The sequence below is a fragment of the Camelus ferus genome, chromosome 13, assembly GCF_009834535.1.
Source record: "Camelus ferus isolate YT-003-E chromosome 13, BCGSAC_Cfer_1.0, whole genome shotgun sequence".
NCBI lineage: Eukaryota > Metazoa > Chordata > Mammalia > Artiodactyla > Camelidae > Camelus > Camelus ferus.
This window is the reverse complement of record NC_045708.1, coordinates 31357526-31378982: the sequence shown is the minus strand read 5'-3', so window position 1 is coordinate 31378982 and position 21457 is coordinate 31357526. Positions and strand designations below refer to the sequence as shown.

The 21457-nt window shown below is 44.4% G+C and overlaps 1 protein-coding gene across 3 annotated transcripts in view; it reads right to left on the bottom strand.

Moving 5' to 3' along the window:
* Positions 1 to 11141, bottom strand: part of KDM4A (lysine demethylase 4A) — a 44452-nt gene extending 33311 nt beyond the window's left edge. The window contains exons 1-8 of one of the 3 annotated variants that reach the window (XM_006178471.2): positions 11013 to 11141; positions 8528 to 8705; positions 7721 to 7896; positions 4975 to 5089; positions 3602 to 3795; positions 1491 to 1540; positions 670 to 773; positions 138 to 275 (exon numbers count right to left, since the gene is read on the bottom strand). In XM_006178471.2, coding sequence (XP_006178533.1) covers positions 138 to 275; positions 670 to 773; positions 1491 to 1540; positions 3602 to 3795; positions 4975 to 5089; positions 7721 to 7896; positions 8528 to 8665 — 915 coding nt within the window. In that variant the 5' untranslated portion in view covers positions 8666 to 8705; positions 11013 to 11141. Of the gene's footprint in view, positions 1 to 137; positions 276 to 669; positions 774 to 1490; positions 1541 to 3601; positions 3796 to 4974; positions 5090 to 7720; positions 7897 to 8527; positions 8706 to 10717; positions 10796 to 11012 lie in introns of those variants that run through there. The other 2 variants (XM_032494065.1, XM_032494066.1) reach the window with 2 other exon arrangements.
* Positions 11142 to 21457: the final 10316 nt, after the last annotated feature.

Sequence of the window (21457 nt, the reverse complement as noted above, 5' to 3'; positions counted from 1 at the left end):
GCACATTCCCTGCCACTTTGTTTCTGAATTCCAGCTGCTCAAAGAAATGTTCTAAATGCCCGCCAGTGTATCTAAGAGTGTGTTCAACCAGTCATTGTTAGATGTGGTTATTACAGAGAGAAACCATGCAGACTCACCAGCACAGCTTGTTTGCCATACTCGATCCACCGCCGGGTGGCAAAATTGGTAGACTCGGCACAGTTGAAGCCGTGGTTGAAGCCAGCATGGTACCCATAAGGAAAAGTGATCATAAATTCTCCAGCTTCCTGAGTCACCTGAACAAGAGCAGACTTGGAGCAGCTGCAGCAAATGGCAGAAGTCTCCAGACCTGGAACCCTGGGCTCCAGCTCTGTCGTGCTTTAGCTATGTGACCACGGACAAGCCATAAAACTCCTGGGGACCTGGTGTCCTCTGTGACATACAAAACCCTCACATATCAGACGCCATGACTATAATTAATGATTCCTCCAAATTAACTCTGCTCAAGGGGGTGCGACCCTCCTCTGTCCCCAGGAAGGTAGTTGCCCACCTTTAATGCACTGAAATCAGTGTCTACCAGGTCCATACCTGGGACAGAGGATCGACCAGAATAAAGCTCCTCTGTGAAACAGACCGCAAAGGGTGGTTTCCATGTACGCCTAAGGACCACTGTGTGCAAAACCTGCTCACCTTGTCGAAGGGAATGCCGTACTTCTTTAGCATTAAAGGAGAAATCAAAGTCATCTTATGTCGGAGAAAAGCCTCACAGCTTTGAGCACTGCCTGGGAAAAAGCCTGTTGAATTGAAAACGGGGACAGTTAATACACAGCTCCATGCTGCCTCTGTAAGCCCGGAGTCGCTTCACACTTGGGTGTCTCATCTGAATGATAAGGAGGATGAATCACCAATGTGATCTCCATGGATCCCTCTAGCTCCAGGGCCAATCCTAAGATTCTACAACAAGCCTCTGGGCTGTCTCTCTTGCAGGCTGGGTCATCAAATTCTGTTTGGGGGATCGCCCCGGCTACCTCTGTTCTTATAAAAAGCCTCGAAACTATTTAGAGCTGCTCTTCATTCACCTGTATCCTCCACCCTTTGTCAGTAACACATCTACAGTGCACATTAACCAAGCTCTTGTGAAACAGACTCCCTAGAGGGACAAATTTACTAAAGTTTACTTAAAAAGAACCAGAGCATAAAATAATTCAATTTTGAATTTAACACTTGGGTTTTAGGGAAAAGAACCCAGTACAAATAGTATCCTTGGCCAAATAAACCCATGCATGATAAAACTTAGACAAAGGCAGTCTAAGAATTACTAATTCCCTTCCAAGGACAAAATGGGGAAAGGCTCCGATTTCAGTTGCTCTGCTATGGGGATCAGCCTACCTCACCCCTCAAATGCAGGCCTGTGAAAGGACAAGTAAGACTCTGACCACAGAAAGTGGACATCTAGAGCAATGAGTGCAGCTCACAGGAGGGTCTGCCCCAGCACCGAGGAGACAGCGTACCTTTGGCCAGGCGCTCCAAACGCTTTCCGTGCTCGGGTGGGACAGAGTACCTGCAATCACACAAAAGCACTGGCCACTGAGCAGGACAGTACAGGAGCCAAGGGGCCTGCTCCCACTCCCAAAACAGCTCAAAGTAACGGAGTTTTCAACTTCCCAACTACCAAAACTAGACAGGAATATGGAGAAATATTAGATTATTTGGGCAAGGAGTGGGGCACCCACATAAAAGCAGAAGCAATTTTCTTTCTTTTACATTCGTCCATTTAACAAGACATTTATTGGACATCTACCGTGAACCAGGATTTACCATGTGCATTCATTGTTGCTTTCCTTTTAATGTTGTTGGTGCAATAAAATTAAAAAAAAAAAAAAAAAAGCACAGCACTAAAGTGCTCTTGGTAGAGCCTCAAAGACCTAACTGGGGTGGCACAGAGGAATAGTCGAAAACTAGGTGAAGATGGATTCGACACCAGATCTGGCCCCATACCTGCTGATAAACCCATTTTCCCTTCTCCACAACAGCTACACTGATTACCCAATCACTCACTACTCACTCCTCTACCCTCTTGGGTATCTATCTAGACACCAAAGAACTCTTCATTAAAAAATGACAGAAAAAAAAAAAAAAACACATATAAGACTATTTAAAACTTTTGCAAAACTGTTAAATTGTATATTCTGGAACTCACAGTAAGTCTATTTGAACCTCTATAATCAATTCTAAAGATTACTCCACAACAGCAAAACCTTCCCATCCTAAACAGCTTTATTATAAAACAAAACAGATGAGGGGCTGAGAAAATGCCTGTCCCCTAAAGGAGTCGGATCTATCGGGGACCTTGCACAGAAGTCTCTGGAGGCCTCACTTCAGATGACCTCAAGAGGGTACGCAGGGACGGGAAAACCTCTCAACAGGAAAACAGAACAAGCAGCTTCAGGGAACAAGCAGTAAACGTGGTGCAGACACAAAAGCCAGAGGTTCTAGAGGTTGAGCCATCCAAGGAAGGAACCGGGACAGTAGTCGGGGGGGAGTCACAGGCTCCAAAGGGCTTCCCCCCTCAAGGATGGAAAATGTGACACAGTTGACAGAAAAGAAAACCCCTAGGAAAGGATGTGGCTGAAGAAGTTAGAGAAGGAATGAAGGTGGATGCAGTCTCCCTGACTCCCCATGACCAGCCACGGTGTCCCCTCCGGCCTCCTCGCTCCTCCACCTTATACATGGCACCCAAACCAAAGGGACTTCCTTCCTCTCATCACTAAAGACATCAAGCTCGCTCTCAACTTAGTCTTTGCAGGTGTTGTTGTAGCCACACAGACACACTTCCCCCGGTCCCCTTCTAACCCACCACCAACCCCCTGAACCACATCCTCATCTGCAAGGTCACCTCTTTCAGGGGAGCCTTCTCCAATTCCCACGCTCACGCACCTTCCCATGTGGACCTGTCGCACCCACTGTTCCCCATCAGAGCTCCTTTCCCACCTTCCATCTCCTAACCAGTCTCCCACCTGTGTGAGGGTGGGCACCTCATCTGTCTTACGCTCTGAAGGCAGCACCTTCACTAACATGCCGAGATGGAGATGGGTGGGCGCAGGGAGAGACCAGAGAACCAATCTTTGTCTCGCAGGCCAGACTGCAGCCATAGTGAAGAGCAGGGAGCATACACTGAGTGGCCTTGCATCTTGAGTTAAGCACACACTGCTGCTCACCAAATATTTTTTCCATGAGGAAAAGAAAGCTTTCTATCATCTGAAGGAGTGACTCCAGTCTTGGAAATCTGCCTCTAAGAAAAGCCTCAGGCCTGCTCAAAAAAAGAAATTAGAAAGCAGAGGGAGAGCCTGGGAGAGCCTCTGTGGCTCTCAGTAACTCAGCCACCTTCTGTTTTCATACAGTGGTATTAAGGGCCCTGCCCTCAAACACCTGCTACTCAAAGGGCAGTGGGAGCACCAGAGCTCCAATTGCACCTCACTGCTTGAAAATCAGGATAATATGCAAAATGCCAGTCCCACCCCAAGCCTGTCAAACCAGAATCTGCATTTTGCCTCGATCCCATGGTGTTTCCTGTGCACAAGACAGTTGAGAAGCTGCAGTGCCAACTGTAGGCCAACTTTACCAGGATTTAGGTTCTCCGAAGTGCAGGTAATTGATACTGTACAAGTCCATGTCTTCGGTGTGCCAGGCAAAGGATGTCTTCCACATGCCGAAGTACAGGTAGGGGGTGTTCACACCCTCGATGGTGATCCCACTCTCCTTTTCCACCAAGTCCAGGATTGTTTTCAAACGGCCAATATTCCACTCATCAATATGCTGCAAAGGAAATGACGGACCAGGGCAAATTATTACACTGAATATAAACTGAGGCTCTGAACCTACCAATCACAGAGTGGATCACAGGTGAGCTGTCACTTGTAACAAAGACCTAGATTAATGTGGAAACTGCATGGACATGAAGACCACAGCACCCCTCATTCCCAGTGCAAAGCCACCGCTGGAACTGAGGCCCACTGTACCCCTGAAGGACAAATACCACTTGCTGAACAACACTAAACACCAGTAAATGAAAAATAAAAAAGGAGGTGACAGCAAAAGGAAGCATCGGAACAGACGCTAAAGAAACTCAAGTCAAAAGAGGAAAGAACTCTCAAAGCATAAAAGACACAAAATGTGGAAATTAGCTATACCAATATGTGACCTGTCTAGCCCTAATTTCCACTGGGCAGTGTCTTCAGTAAGTCTACAATGTCACGTCCTTACCCTGAGTCGTACTGGTCAGTGGCAGCGAGGAGCCCACTTTCTCTGTATGTCTGGACTCGAGCCTTCCAGCTCCACTTCCCACCACCCAAAAACACCCTCACCAACAAAACTGGAAGCCACTTCTTGTACACCTTCATTTCAATAATTTACAAAAACATTAAAGTAATCAGAGGGATAATCCCTGAAACACCCTACAGGTTTTTTAATCATCTTAAAATGGTCCCAGATATTCCTTCCTTGTACCGTATCTAAGGCGGTTCTTTATGCCAAAAAGCACTACATCCTAAGCCAAAGAAATTTGTTAAAACAGATTTTGCTACAGAATCTTGTTTGAGGATTCTAAAAACCTAAATATGTTTCTCTCCTTAAATGCATACTCCTTTCATTATATTAGTCAGCGATCCTTTTTTTTTTCCCCCAGAAACCGCTCTGCCCTCCTCCAACATTTCATTTACTGCGATCCCACCCTTTCCAGAACCCATCCACTACCACCCACGGACTCTTCTAACAGCCCTTGCAAAGAACACCATATCATCCAATTCACCTTTAGAGTGGGAGAAGTAAAATTCAGTCACATGCAAAAGTACCCATAATTAAGAGAGCACAGCATTCCTCTGTCCAAACGCCCATTCAGCAAAACAGCTTTGAGGTGCCTACTGCACGCTGGGCAGATAAAAATGGGATTACATTACAAAACTGCACAAATGCTGCAGAGTTTCCAGTGAGTCTCACCTTTTCATAGAGAGTGCCATTCACATCTGCACCATAGATTGGGGGATTGAATGTGAGGTTTTTCCAGTATTTCCGTTCAAGCTCTTCAAACTCACTATAGCGTGGGGTACAGTACCTTTCAAAAGTGGGAGAAAAAAAAGTGTTAGCCACTTACAAGGGACTAAATTCATTAGGCATTATGAACAGCACAAGATACAATCCCTTGTCCCACGGATACCAAGACAATTTCAAATGAACGACACATAACCTTGGCCTTCAAGGTTCCAATACCCAGTAACTCCTTCAACATCCCTTCCATGAGTTCTGGGCCCAAGGAAGGTAACCTACACAAAGACGTGAGCCCATCGTCTTAAGAATTATCTCAACTCTTTCAAGACTCTACTAAAACTACACCCTGCTTAGTCAGCAGTGGCCTGGCCACCCAGGGAGAAAACAGGCTTAAAAATTTGTGAGAACCAAGAACTGCAAATCCCTGCATATCCACAGACAGCCAAAACCCTCCAGCACATGGAGAGCTGAGGCCCTGGAAGAGTATTCACTTCCCTGCGCTGTGAGGAAGCAGCTCCCAGAGGGCTCACTTGTCTCGTCACTGCTACCTTCCTGGCCCCCTGTGTGGTGACTAACATTCAATCAATAACCATTCCTGAAAACAAAATATTTTAATAGAAATATAAAACAGTCCTAAAAACATAAAAAGAGGGTTTTGCCAGAAATAGACTCACAGACATAGAAAACAAACTGTGGTTTACCAGGGGCGAAAAGCGGGGAGGGACAGATTAGGAGAGTTTGGGAATAACAGATACACATTACTATAGATAAAACAGATAAACAGGAATCTACTGTGTAGCACAGGGAACTCTACTCAATTTCTTGTAATGAGCTGTAATGGAAAAGATTCTGAAAAAACATACTTGTATGTGTATGTATAACTGAATCACTTTGCTGTACAAGAAACTAACACTGTAAATCGACTATATGTTTATAAAAAATAAGAATAAAAAAATATATAGGGTTTTGCATATCATGTCCCTAGTGCAATACACATCTATATGTATGCACACGCACTCACACACAACTATCTATACCTCTAACTGTACATAAAGCCTTTGAAAATATCTATGCTCTTTAAAGCTCAATAATATTGAGAATCTGCTCCCTATGAAAATTAATATGCAGCAATTTAAAAAGAGTAATATGTAAACCTAACAGGTATTTGAAAATGCACACTCTAACTCAAATGGCCAAAAATGAGTGGATAAGGAGTGGAAGTGAAGACCAAAATGAAATTGTGTAGAGATAGTGGGATAAGTGTGTGGGGGGGAGCAACTTACTTTAAATATTGCCTTACATTTTGATGTCAATCTAATGAACAAAAAAGTTGAGAACTCTCAAGTTCCCTATGAAATATAAATAACTACTTCCAACTGATCTGCTTTATAAATTTAGATTTTACCTACTGGGTTTTCTTAGAGCTGGCAGACCATGCAGACAGAAATCAAGGGCAACAACTGGCTGTATTCCGGCTGAAGAGAAAAGACACAGGACTGGTTCACTTAAAAAGAGGGTATTATCCTGAAAGAAGGTAAGGCCGAGTGTGGCCTCTGAGTGGTGGAGGAGCCCCATGTGACACAGAGCAGTGCGCTTGGTCTCTGGCAGAGCTGGAAAGCAGACATGAAGGATGGCACAGCCTCTCGGGTGCAGAGCATGCACACTTCCTCAATGTGCTTTTACCCGGATTCTCGTTAGAAACAGCAGGCTGGCCAGCAATAGAGATGCTTTAAGAGTTAAGCTGCCAATAATGCTGAAGCACACATTTAGAACTGTGATAAGTCAAAGGAAAAAGCAAAGCACAAATGTAGAAAGAGTGAGATCTGATGTGAGATGACAGCACAGGACGTGTGAAGGCTGGCAAGCTGAGGCTCCAGCTCTGTGCTCCCCTACGGCGGAGCCACAATACATCTGCCCGGCTGAAACCGAGACATGTGTGGGTCCAAAAAGCTCTGGAGAAAAGACAAGGGGGGAAGGCAGAATCCCTTGTGGAGCCTCAAAATGAAGAAGCAACGTGGGAAGGGAGAAGATCCAAGAAAGAGGATTAAGAAGGCGCAGTCGGAGCTGGAGAACGGAAACACAAAATTCTTCCTCTGTGAATCTTGAGGTCAAATGAGACCAAAACACTAAAGACAGCAGAGAAAAACAACTGAAAAACAGCAGGCCTAAACAAAGACATTTCCCACAGAGACAAGAATGTACAGATGACAGAGTGACAGAAAATAGCACCCAGCTTGGGAGTCAACTCACAACTGATTAATGTCAAAATGCAAATGACAGCATCTTGATGGGTGGTGAGGAGTCTGACATGATTAAAGACAGAGGAACCCAGAAGAAAGAGATCAACTTAAACTACTAAGGCCACTTTTCGGTAGGTGGGTATTATCGATAGATCTGGCAGAAGCTCCTTTTGAACCAACCTTCTCCTTTGCAACCTTGCAACTTACCAGAGTCAGAAAATGGTCCTACTTTAGAAGGAAAACAATGGGATTAAGTTATGTAAGAAAAAGGACAAGTTTAGACCGTGACAGTGCATAGAGATGAGGAACGCTTCTGTGTAAAGAACAGAACAGAAAGGGAGACAGAAAGAAGCTAGAGTTCCAGAAACAGTTCAGTAAGAGGGCAATAGTCTGGGAGACAGCTCTGAGCAGAACATGCCAGGTCCCAGACGCGTGGGAAAGAAAGTGTTCTCACTCACTTGTCGCTGTTGGCTATCTTGCGGAACTCTCGAACGGTCATGGCTTTCTTCTGTATGTTGTACTGAGTGAAGAGGCCAGACTGCCCAGTCACCAGCTGCTGGATGGGGGCAGGGATGACCAGATCGTCGATGTCATCATAGGACGCTCGTGGCTTCCACTCTTTTGGAGGCACAACCTGTAGGGAACACAAGAAACAAAGAGCTCAGAAACCTGGCATGTTGGTGGTCAGAGTCCAGGAAGTGGGCAGGCTGCTGTCCAACATCACAGTCGATTTTACTAGAAAGTCACTTTGATTCCACCATGCTCACTCAAACACAAAGTTACACTGTCATGCTAGCCCCCATCCAGTTCTGCCACCAACAAGCTGCCAGGTTGCAATGACCTCAGGTAAGGAATATTCACTCTCAGCCTTGGAATCCTATCTGGGCACCAAGAGAGGAGGCTGAAGAGCTGATTCTCTCTCAATCTAATAGAAAGTCCAAAGTGGGAAGCCAAAGTACTATCAGTGCTAAGTGAGATGGAGAGAAGCTGGGTGGCGCGAGCACTCAGTGACAGATGAAAACACTAAAGCACCCATCGTTGGTCCTGGGACACTGCTCTTCACCTCCCTTTTAAAGATGCCAAACAGCTCTCCACCTACCTCAGAGACACTTCAGATGTTAACGAAAGGAATTAACTTGCAAATAGGACAGCATACACTCAATCATGACCCCACCTGCCTTTCAGTAAAACTCAGTTCTTCCAGCCTTCACTTAGGGAAAGTCTGACTACCGCCTGCCCTCCGTTACAAAAGCCTCACCCCTCACCTTGGCCAGCCCAGCCCGATGAGCTCCTTGGGATTCAATGTAGGCAATGTAACGACTAAAATTCCGGAACTCATCCATGGTTGGGTAAAAGGTCATTATCCGAGCGCTGGGATTCAAGGTTTCAGATTCAGAAGCCATTTTTCCTTCTTTTTTGAGGTCACTTTGGTCAGGCAGGAATCTGAAGAAACACATTAAAAGTATAAAATTACTTAAAATATAACTTAAATTAAATGCTGGAAATGTCAGTGCTGAAAATAGTAAAAGACGTAGAAATTCTCAAGAAGCATTAAGACCTCACACTTGGAATCTGCCTCTAGGTAAATTATTTAAGTGAGTAAGAAATACAGATAGAAAAGGCTGTTTGAAAGAATCTGATGTATCAAAACTATATGTATTCAAGTGGAGACACTGTTTCTGCTAAAAAAGGGAAACTAATTATTTGCTTGCTGGTCCCATCTAACAATACAGCTGCCCCGCCCATATTTTATTCTTATCTTTTCAGCTGCTCCCTTATTCACACCTTGCTAGTTGCTTCTAAGTATTAAACTGATTATACTAGAACCAGATTCTTTTAGAAATAAAAATCAACCAATGGGCTCCCTTCTAAGGCACAGTTTTGAAAAAGGATTCTAGATTCCTAAGTTAACTTGGCTACAAGATTACAAAGTTCAAGAGTTAAAAAGTACCCTGTTATTAGTAGCCCCAGTTAAGAATGTTAAAACCTAAAGTGAAATTGTTCTCACATCTAAACCAAAATATAGTTACATGACTGCTACATGAAGTCAAGCCAGAGACTAGTTCAACTGTACTGTACCCAGAACTCAAAGGACAAAATTTAAACAGGCAATAAACTGGCAATACAGGGCAAACTTCATAATTGACTGGAGATTAAATAAATACCACTTTGTTTCTAGATGAGGCCTTCAGCTAAGTGGGTGCATCCCCACTGCCTGATAACACAACATTCTATTTCAACTGAGTAAGAATCAAGCACACCAGATAAAGGAGCCAGTTTAAAAGCAAAACCAATGTGTCCTTTTTTCTCTACTCAGCACCCCCCTCCCCCCAACCTGGGCCTCAAAGCCACGGCAGTTCAGCTCCAAGAGTCCCCTTGAGAGCCCCTTGAGAGCCGGAGAGATCACAAGGGAGGAAACTGCCTCCAACCTACCAACAACCTAGTAAAAGACTGGGAAGGCAGCATGGAGCAGAACTGTCTAAGGCAGGAGAGAAGACAAGCCCCAGAACCCCCATCTCTCTTGCTTGCTTCCATTTCACCAAAAATAAACTGTGTTCTGGCCTGGCACTTTCATGCACCTCACCAAAACTTTGCATGGCAGATATGCTGTAATTCCTATTTTACATACTAGGAAGTCTGCCCACAGTCCTGTAATGCACTCCAAGTACTCCTTCCATTACTCTATGCTGCCTACATCATAATCTCCCCTTAGTCTAAGCCCTTTGCAAGGGCAGATTCCAGTGTAGAGGAATCTGAAGTTTTATTCAATTTTGAGGACCCTCTTTTTAAAAATAACACAAGATATCTTACTTTCGCAAATTTTACAAAAACATACAATCATGTGAACACAGTGTTAGGGCCCATCCCCAGGCCTCAGAAACCCCTATTGAGGCTTCATGCGACTCTGGCCTTAATTCATCTTTGTATGCCTAGAACCTAGAACAATGCACCGCACAGAGTAGGCACTCTGTAACTGCTGAATAACTGATTTCCTCGCCCTTACCTCAATAGCTCGCTCCCTTTTTTCTACTCGAGGATTCCCTTCCCCCATTCTATTCCCTGGGGAGAGTTCCTGTTCCCTGACACCTTCCTTTCCCCGCCCAACAACAAAGCCTAGTGGTTCAAGAGAGCACTGGCCCAGAAGTCAAAACAACTCTGAATACAGATCCGGTCTCTGCTGTCTGTTAGCTGTATGACCTTGGCTGTGTAAGCTGCCCGAGTCTCAGTATCTCCTCCTGTAAAATGGGGATCCCAACCTCTCTGCCCTGCAGGGTTGCTGTGATTAACTCAGATGATGCAAGCGAAACGCTAAGCACTAAGCACTAGGCCTGGTACTCAATAAAGGGAGCTGTCGCCAACAACCACCTCAAACTCCCGCCCCCTCCCCCCGCAAGCCGCTCCCGCGGGCATCGCTCCCAAAGTAGCCCCTCGCTCCCAAGGTCCCCAAAGCTCACCGCGCAGACGCCCGGCCCCTCCCGGCCCCGCCGCCTAGGCGAGTGAGGCTGGGCCGCAGGAAGAAGAAAATAAGGCCCAGTAGACCCGCCCACCCTTCCCGACGTCCATTGGCCATAAGAGATTGGAAAGGACCAATCCCAGGACCCAGTTTAGGAGCTCCTGTTCCCATTGGCCGAGGCCCATGCCTTTCAGTCACCACTGAAGGCCACCCTCCGCCCCTCCCCCATCGGAGCTCACGGTCACGGCTACCAGCAGCAACAAACCTAAAGGATTCAAAAACCCTGTGGTTCTTACTTAAAGCCCACCGCCCCGGCAGGGCTAAGGCACGGCTTTTGCTGTCGCCACTAGCCGATCCCACTGCTTTCCCAGCCGGCGAAGGACAAGGCTCCGCCTCCTCTCAAGTCGGCCTCTGCGCAGCCGCACAGTGCTCCACAGAGTCAACCAATCCGAGGGCCGCCATGAGCCTTCCAGCAGCCAATGAGCGAGTGCTGCATCCGCCCCAAAGTCCGGGCATATCAATCTCCTCAGCCTATGAGCGCCAACTCGGGCTGTTGCCAGGAGGAAATGCTATACCACTCGGGACCGCGGCCACTGAGCATCTCGCCTGAATCTCAGAGCTGGCCAATCATAGGCGGGCTTCTCGCTGCCCGTAGCTACTCTAGATTGAAAGAGACTAGTGCCTAGAAATGGGATAGTCAGCCAGAGTAAAGGCGATGATGAGGCCATTGTAAGATGTTTCTAACGAAGGGGTGGGGACAGTCTTTTAGGGGTGAGTAGAACCCTTACCTAAGATAGAAGTGCGCCCTCGACCCTTAGGGGCAGCTTCCGAAGTCAAGGAGTTCCTGATAAGGTGACCAACTTGTCCCGGCTTGCCTGGTACTGTCTCGGTTTTTAAAATACAAAGTCCCATGTCTTGAGAACCCTCTCAGTTGCCGACAAACCGGGACATTTCTTGAAAGGAGCAGTTAAAGGAGCTCTGAGCGTCATTAGGACAAGTCCTGAGAGGGGATGTCCTTAGGGTCATTAAAAAGCATTTCCTCAGTGGGCGGGGATTTAGGGGGTCATTAGGAGCAGCTCTTGGGGTGGGAGAAGATCCAGGGAGTCATTAGACACACTTCTGGAGGGAGAGGGGTTTCCTAGAAGTCATTAGGAACTGTTCCTGAGAGGTAATGAGTCGTCCTAAGGAACTCCCAGATTGTCAAGGGTGATAGAGAGGGAGGCGTACAGGACAGTCTGAGAGGTCAAACAGAAAAGTGGAATACCCACAACCAGCCATAAAGGATGTACAAAATAATCCTGGATGAGTAGTTCTGTTGTGCACTGTAAAAAGCTACGGAGTCACATCAGTGTTCAAAACCAGTCACTCCTCTTAGCTTGGATCTTCCCATCAGTAAAAAGGAAAAGATAGTATCTGTCTTGCAGGATTGTTATGAAGATGAAAGTTAATATATGTTGGCAAAAAGGATGGTAGTACATCGTATGGAATGAACATAAAGCAATCATGATTTTTACCCTGGTCCTGAGCATGGGCTTCCTTAAAAAACAAACAAACAAAAAACCGAATTGTGTTGCAAAAAAGACAAGGGAATGACTGTTGGGTAGGAAACCAATAGTCTTTCACAATTATAAAGTTTTTCTCTTGACCTAATATATTAGATAATAGATTATATTGGTTAGCTCAGAAAATTTCTGAATCTGAAGAATCCAACCTGGAGTATACATAACAAGGAAAATACCACCCCAAATCAGACCATAGAATTCATTCACCACTCTCAGATGCTCTAGCTTGCCTCATTGACTCCACTGTGCTGGGCATGGATACAGTTACTAGCACTGCTGTCACTACCAACTCCTCCATGAATTTGATCTTGCTACATTTCTCACTGCTGCCAAAAAGGGTTTTCCAGGATCCCTGTTACTTTGTATCACTAGCTTCCAATTGGTATCTGCACATGATAGGTAGAACCTAGATCATATTCTCTTGTTATCCTCCCATATCTCTGATCAGTTTATCTCAGTCACCCTTTTAAGCTCATCTTTCCTTTCCCACCCCTAAATTGTTGATATTTGAAGCAAAACTCATCTATGGTGTTGTAAAACATATCGGGGGGCGGGGCGGGGGTGGGCATAAGGAAAGTTTCTGGGGTATTAGTAATGTTCTGTTTCTTGATCTGGATAGTGGTTATTACACTGAAGTGTTCAAAATGTTGAGCTGTACACTTTTAAGTTGTGCATAGCATTTGATGTATCTGATCTTAATTTTTTTTAAATTGAAGTATAGTTGATTTACAATGTTGTGTTAGTTTCTGGTGTACAACATAATGACTCAGATATATATAGCTATATCTATATCTATCTACACACATTTCTTTTTATTTTTTTTATTATAGGCCATTATGAAGTGTTGAATATAGTTCCCTGTGCTATACAGTAGGACCTAGTTCAGAATCATACATCCTCCTATCTCTGGATACACCCCCCTTCCCCACCCACCTGGGTGTCCTACAGGTACCCAGAACCCACATGCCCAAGAAAGAACTAATCTATTCACTCCACAAATGAGCTCCACCTCCTAGGTCTCCTATCTTAGTGGGACAGCCATCCATCCAATTGCCTAAACCAAAAAAAAAAAAAAAAAAAAAAAAGCCTGAAACCAGTAGGCAACTACGGATTCCTTAATGTTGTCTATCACCTCACCTCACCCATACAGAGTCCCACAGAGCAAGTGCTTTACAAATGTTTGGATTTGTTTCCATGCCCATCTTCCTCCATGAGACGAAAATCTCTCAAGAGTATCACTTTGGTCTTATTGGTAGTATCCTTTAGGAATGTGTCCCATTGCCAGAAATAGAAAACCCTAGCAACAGTGACTTAAACAAATGCAAAGTTATTTTTCCCAAATGTAATAAAAAGTCTGAAGGGGGGCATTTATTGGCATTGGCTCAATGCTCAACGAGGTCACCAAATATACAGGCTTCCTCCATCTTTCTCCATCCTACTTGACAACTTGGTCTTGGCCCTCACGTGTGCATCTCACGGTTGTGACGGGATTACTGAAGCTCCAGGCACCCTGTCCATACTCAAGGGAATACGGAAGAAAGGGACAGTATCAGCAGCACCCTTCCCTCGTATCAGATCCAGCAAAAAGTCTCCCAGAATCTGTCCACCTGCCAGTAAGGAGTGGAAGACCTTACCCTGCCTTCGTGGTGTTTACAGTCTAGTGATGGAGACAGACATGAAACAAGTGCTCACACAAATAAATAAAATCACAAAAATTGTGCTTGTGATGAAGGAGAAGAAGAGGGGAGAACAACTTTTAGAGTAACTCACTGGCAACGGTGGTAGGATTTGGACCTTAAACTGTCATTTTGGCATAAAATTCACAGCAGGCTCGTAGCTCAAGGGCTCTCTCCTGGAGCTTCATTTCACCCAGCTCCCAGCACCACGCCCAGCCCAGGGTAAGCCTTAGATCAGTAACAATCATGGCAGTAACAGTAGCTTACAAATGTAACTACGTTTCCTCAGCACTGACGACGTTCTGAGCAACAGGCTAAATGCCTTATATTCACAAAAATTGTTTACATTGTTATTAACACTTTAGTTTTTCCAAAAACAACTTTTAATTGAGGTATAATTTACATACCATAAAATCTGACCACTTTAAGGGTAGAGCCTAATTTGCCAAGTCATTCAGCCGTCAAGCAACCCAGTTTTAGAACACTTTCATCACCTCAGTGAAACCTACCACCTCATTAAGATCCCTCGTGCCCAGTTACAGTGACTCTCTGTCTCCACTCCCAGCGCACAGGCAACCATTCATCTACTTTCTCTGTACAGATCTGCCTTTTCTGGACATTTCATATAAATAGAGCCATACAGTAGATGGTCTTTTGTGTCTGGCTTTTTTCACTGAGCATGATTTTTTTTTTTGAGATTTGTCCACGCTGTAGCATGTGTCAGTATTTTGTTTTTTTAATGTTGAATAGTATCCTTTTGTAGTATTGATTGACATTTGGCTTGTTTTCCACTTTTTTGGCTACTATAAATAGGGATTCTATCAACGTTTATGTGGGAGCCTTTGTGTGAACGTGTATGTTTTCATTTCTCTTAGATAGATAATTAGGAGAGGAATTTCTGTCTTACAGTAAATTTATATTTATTTTTTTAAGAAGCTGTCAAACTGTTTTCTAAAGTGGCTGTAGCATTTTCCATCTCCATCATCCTTTTCTCCACATTTCTCCACATATTTGCCAACATTTGTTACTATCTTTCTGATTATAGCCATTCTAGTGGGTGTGAAATGCTATCTCATTGGGATTTTAACTTGCATTTCCCTGATGACAAATAACATGGAGTGTGTTCATAGCATCACTATTTACAATAGCCAAGACATGGAAACAACCTAGATGCCCACTGATAGATGACTAGATAAAGAAGTTGTGGTGTGTTTATACTGTGGAATACTACTCAGCCATAAAAGATAATAAAAAAATGTCATTTGTAGCAACGTGGATGGACCTAGAGATTATCATTCTGGGTGAAGCAGGCCAGAAAGAGAAAGAGGAATGCTGTGTGATGTCACTTATATGTAGAATCTAGAGAAAAGAAAGGTGGGCTTGTCTGTGAAACAGACTCACAGACACAAAGGGTAAGCTTGTGGTTGCGAAGTGGCGTGAGGGAAGGGGATAGGAAGGGATAAATTGGGAGCTCAAGATTTGCAGATACTAACTACTATATATAAAATAGATAAATAACAAGTTCATACTGTATAGCATGGAACTGTATTAATATCTTGTAGTAACCTATAATGAAAAAGAATGTGAAAATGAATATATGTATATATATGTATGACTGAACTATTACGCTATGTACCAAAAACTGACACAACATTGTAAACTGACTATACTTCAATAAAAAAAAGAAATTAGAGTCCTTCTCTGCCTCCAGAATTTGTCCAGAGCCCAGCACTTCCTCCACCTGCACTGCCACCACCCTGATGCAAGCCGTCATCATCTATATAGCCTGATCAGAATAATTCTCCCTGCTTCTGCCTGGCCCCCTTGCAGTCTGCTCAGCACAGCAGGCAGAGTAATTCTTTAATACTAGAAGCCAGATCATGTTACTTTTCCTCTTAGAACCATTAAATGGCTCTCTATCTCATTCTGGAGAGATGCCAAGTCCTCATAATGGCCTACAGTCTTCCCCCACCCCCCTCCCTGCGTAACTCCTCCCCCAGCTCACTGCTCTGGTTGCCTATTCCCCCACTCTGAATGGCTTACTCCCTCACCTCCTTCAGGGCCTTGCCGACATGTCACCTCCTCAGTGAAGCCTTCCCAGATCATCACTACATACTTTATTAATTTTTCTACTGTTTAACTCTCCCCATTAGAATCCGCTCTGTGGGGACAGGGGTCTGTGTTTTGCCCATCAAGATCCTCTGCATTTAGGACAGCCCTGGCACTTTGTATGTGCTCACTAAATATTTGTTGAGTGAACAAATGACATTTCTGAATTTTATTCTCAGAATGAACTTTGGAAGAAGGTGTTAATACTGTTCCCATTTTACAGCTGAGGAGACCAGGATGCCGGGAGGTTAAGTAACCTGCAATGAACACTGAGCCTGTGGATACATGTTGAATAAATGGATGAATGAATGATGAACTGAATGAGTAAACAGACAGGAAGGACTATGTTTGCATGTTAGTGAGGCCTTTGGCCTTCACCTCTGGTGGCATCACATTCCAACCCTTGCCTATGGACATCAGCTGGGGAACAGAAATATCTTCCCTGGAGCTTTGGGATGCTCTGGGCAAAGGGCCTGACACTAGTTGCCCAGGAAAAGAAGCCATGATCTGTAGGCACCAGGCACTTGCATACATTGCCTGACCCCCTCAGCCCGCTTCACTGGAGGGGGCTTCTGCAGCCAGGCCTATCCATGTATACAGAGAATTCAGCCTCAGTTCAGTCTTGCAGACACAGTTGGGAAGACCAGAGCCTTCTAACCTATGAAACATAAAAATACAAATGTAAAAATACTCTGAGGCAGACACATACACACCCACAAATACACCCTGGATTCCTCCATTAATGAAAACTTAATTTTTCTCTCTATCTCTGATTTCTTCTCTCGCTCTGCAGAGGATGCTCCAGGTTACAGCCCAGGCACAAAAGCCCTGGCAAGTTTCAGCAAGGGGTGCCCACAAGCCACTTCCACAGCACAGTCTCTCCCTTCTCCTTTGCTCCCACCAATAGTTCCACTTGGGTTTCGTTTTGTTTTCATCTCGGGCTCCAAAATACCTGTATCTCAAGGCCAAATGCAACCCATCCTTCAAGATGTGACTCAAATTCTACCCATGTGCACATTCTTTTATCTAAAAGATTTTAAAATAAGCACCTATCTTGTGCTAACTCAGGATACAAAGATGAGGTCCCTGTTTCTCTGCTTGGGCAGTTGCAGGGACCTCAGACTCAGCAGAAGCACTCTGGGTTCTCCACTAACCCTGCTCCCCACTCGGTGTTCCCCGTCTCAGTAGAGGCATCTGTATTCATCCAGGGGTCCCGAGAGTCTGTGTCGGTCCTCCTCTCCTGCAGCCACATCCAGTCCTATTGACCTAACTTTCAAAACTCTATCCTGAACCCTGCTCTTCTTACCTGCCCTGGCACTGCCGTCCCACCTCAAGCCACACCACTGTTCTCCAGGACCCCTGCAACCATTACCCCCTCCAATCTGTTCTCCAAACGGCAACCAGACTGATCTTTCTAAAAAGTAAATCTGAATTCACTGCTCTATTGAAAACCCTTCAAAGCTTCCTGTGCCCTCACCATGGACTCCAAATCTCCTGACTCTGGTCTACCAGGCCCTGACCGACCTGGCCCCTGCCCACTCTCCACCCTATCCTGCCCCTCTCTGGGTTCCAGCCTCCCTGGCCTTCATTCTGTTTTCTAAAACAGCTCCTTAAGGAGGAATCCTCTCTTAGACCTTTCTTTAAGGAGCTGTTTTAGAAACCCCTGCCTCAGGGCTTTTACTAAAGACCACTTCCTGGGAGAAGCCTCTCTGATTGTCGGGCTAGTTCCGTGCTGCTCTCCTTGCTTTAGGCACTTTTCCTCAGAGCATCTTGGAGAGTTTGTCATTATGTATGTGGGTAAGATTTCTGTGACTGATGTCAGTTTCCCACCAGACTAAGCCTCTAATGGGAGGGACTACTATGTTTTCCACCATTGAATCCCATCACCCTTGTACAATGCCTGGTTCACAGTAAGTCCTCTGTAAACACTCCTAGAATATTATTTGTGGAAGGAATAGAGAAATGAAACCGCATGGATTGCAGTTTGTGGAATAGTTAATCATTCAGGCTCTGGAGTCACACAGATCCAGGTTCACATATAGATGCTGCTTCCTTTCTAGCTGTGTGACTTAGATGAGTTGCTTGACCTCTCTGAATCTTAGTCTTCAGCTGCAAAAGGAGATACTAATATAAGCTACTATACAGGACTGTTGGGGGAATTACATTTTAACAAGCAGGTAAAGTGCTTGGCATGTTTAAGTGGTTAGTGATGGTAGCAGGCATTATTATAGTGCGTCATAGGTGTATACTGTGCGTTTGTTGGATTTAAATCTTTAGGACCACATAGGAGCTCAGAAGGGAGTAACTGCAAACTGCCCTGAAAGTGTGCTAGAGAGGAGGCCAGAAAGGACCATCCCTGGAGAGGGGCCTGGGACACAAGGTCTTTGTGGAGAGATTGAGGAGCCAGCTTCTGGGGCCAGAAATCTCCCTACAGGTCAAAGTCCAGTCCAGGTCCTGGCTGACTTTTCTTTCTTTCATTCAAAAATCTTGTTGCTTAGTAAATCTCCATCAAGACATTTCCTCCTGTTGGTGTGGGGGATGGGGAGAAAAGCAGGTCCTCAGGGAGAGGTTGGGGTTTGGTGTGGCAGATGCAGATCCTTAGCTGAGGTGATTGGAAGGGTGGGAAGTCCCTCTAGGAGCTGACCAGGGTGTGTACTCAGGGTGGAGATTCTGAGGACTGTGTATTGTGGCAACCTCAACTGTAATCCTGCCTGAAGATCAGATTTACTTCCTGCCTCAGGACCAGGTCAAGCTCCTCCCCTTTTATCCATTTAGCAAACATTTGTTCAGATCCTACTTTGGGCCAGACTAAGCTGGCAGGCAAGTGAGACACAGTCCTTGCCTTCAAGAAGTTCACAGTCCAGTGGAGGAGACAGATGAATCAAACAATAATTATCATGTCAATTTGCATTTCATTTCTGCACTGCAGCCTGGATAATTTCTTTAGTTTTGTTCTGTTTTTTCCTATCTGAGTATGTGAACAGCTGAAGAAGCAAGAAGAATAATTTCAGCACAGTGCTTTGGTTGCTGGACCAGCAGCACAGCTGGATATGAGGCTGTCTGGTCAAGGGTAGGGGAGGAAGGGGCTAAGAGACAATTCCTCGAGGACTTGGATGAGATGTGCTAGGAAAGGCATCCAGGCAAGTGCAACCACAGCCTGATCAATTTCTCTACCATTGACATAATCTTATTTTTAAAAAAAGTGCACAGTAGAGGTAGAGGAGCCAGAAAAGACATTTAAAACAGGGAGCATCACAACCTGGAAAAATTACTGCTAACAAGCTTGCCAGGGCTTCTCTAATTTTAATGCTTATACAGATGCCTTAAAGAGTTGTCAAAATACAAATTCTGATTCAGTAGGTCTGGGGTGGGACCTGAGATTCAGTGTTTCTAAAATGCTCCCAGGCGATGCAGATACTGATGGACTCCAAATTCACTTGAGCAAAGCTATAGATTATATATCTGTGTGTGTATCTGGGGTTGTTTCGAACTTTTCAGTATTATAAATGATGCTACCATGAAGCTTTGCCTATAGATTTAAAAAATATTTGTCTGATTGTTTCCATTATAAACATTCCTAAATGTGTGTCACTGGGTCAAAGGTAAAGTTTTAAGGCTTAAAAATATTTTAAGGTTTTTGACTGATATTGAAAATATTCCTCCCAAAAGGTAGCACCAGATTATATCCCCACTAGCAACGTGGGTGCTCAAATCACCACATCATATTAACACATAAGTTTTGCCAATTTGATAGCCACATAATGGTATCTCGTTGTTTCAATTGGCACTTCTTTGATTAATAGCGAGGCTGAAGTAGCTTCCATAGTTTTACTGGAATTTGTGTATCTTCTTTTGTAAATTGCCTATTTGTGTTCATGCCCATTTTTCTATCAGGGTGTTTCCTTTTGTTCCTATTGATTTGAGAGCAGTTTTGGATTCAACCCTTTGATTGTTACAGATGTTTAGCATGGCGGGCTTAGGAAACTACGGTATTTAGAGAAAGCCAGAGTAAAGGGTTTAAGGAGAGATGAGCCGTGTAGAAGAGCCTGATGGTCTGAAGCGCCAGGCTGTGGCCCCTGGGGATGTGGAGAGGCTGCACTGCATGCGTTACTGCCCTCATTCTAGAAATTGGGATGGCTGCACCTGTCAGACAGTGTTTCCTCCCTCTCAGCAAGGCTGGATAAGCACAGCTTGCTTTTGATTCCAATTTTTAGGCTTCATTTAGACTCCAACCAGCTTTTCTTTCTTTTATGTTAACATATATCCTTCACACACATGGCTGGCAATTTTATCAAGCTACAATAAAATCTGCAACCAAAGTTGAGGGAGGGGAATTTTCCAAAAATAATCTAATGTCTACTTGGAAGAAAAACAGGGGACTAGAACTAATTAATTTTGAAGAGAAAAAAAAAGATAATGATGGGGGATTAGCTGTGTTAAGTAATAAAACAAAGTCACAGAAGTTAAATGAGTAGTTATGGCTTGGCCTTGACAGACAAGTGGAACACACTTGAGGCCCAGAAGTAGACTCTGTACTTATAACTTCCTATGTAATAAAAAGGAGGCATTACAAATCAGTTCGGGGGGGAAGGTGATCTAAACAAATAACTATTTAGGAGGGGAACCCAATTTAGATACTCACAATAACTGTACACCAAAGTATTTTTTGAAATAAAAATTCCAAAAGATAGCGGGTGCACTTGGGTTGATGGAGAAATCAGACCTGAGAGAAACCACAGCAAAAGATCCCTGAGTCAAAGGTCGTCCTTCCCAAGAGAAGCCTAGACTGGCTGCAAGTTCAGAATCTACAAATAAAAAATCAAAGTGGGCGACCAGGCAAACAGCAGGGTAATTTGACAAAGAAAGCCATTAGCAAAGCAGCAACAGCTGCCTTACAGCCCTCCTCCTCCTCCAACAGCTGCTTAAGACAGAACTAGAAACAACAGCTTTAAATGTTTCTGGGGAGAATTATTTTCACAACGAAGCCCTCACCAGACCAAGCTAAAACTGAGAGTGAATGTAAAAGAAAGATCTTTTCAGACATACAAGAATCCGTTTATGATCCTACGGGGGGAAAAACTGTGACAGGTACTCCACCCAGGTAAAGAAAAAGACTTAAGGTGCTAAGCAGCAGCAGTAGCTGCGTGTGACGCAGAAGGGAAGGAAACAAAAAAGTGGAGAAAGACTTATCTGAAATGGCTGCTCGAAAGATTTTCATAAACACCCAATTAAAATGCTGTTTATCGGCTTTCAGTTTGGGGGATGAAATACTTAATTATCCTGACAGAACAAAAAATATTACAAACCTTGACAGTGTGAAATAACAAAAAATGGGTAGTTGGAGGAGGAAGGAGGGGAACCCAAGGAAAGTGAGCTAATTTTCTCGTTCTTCAT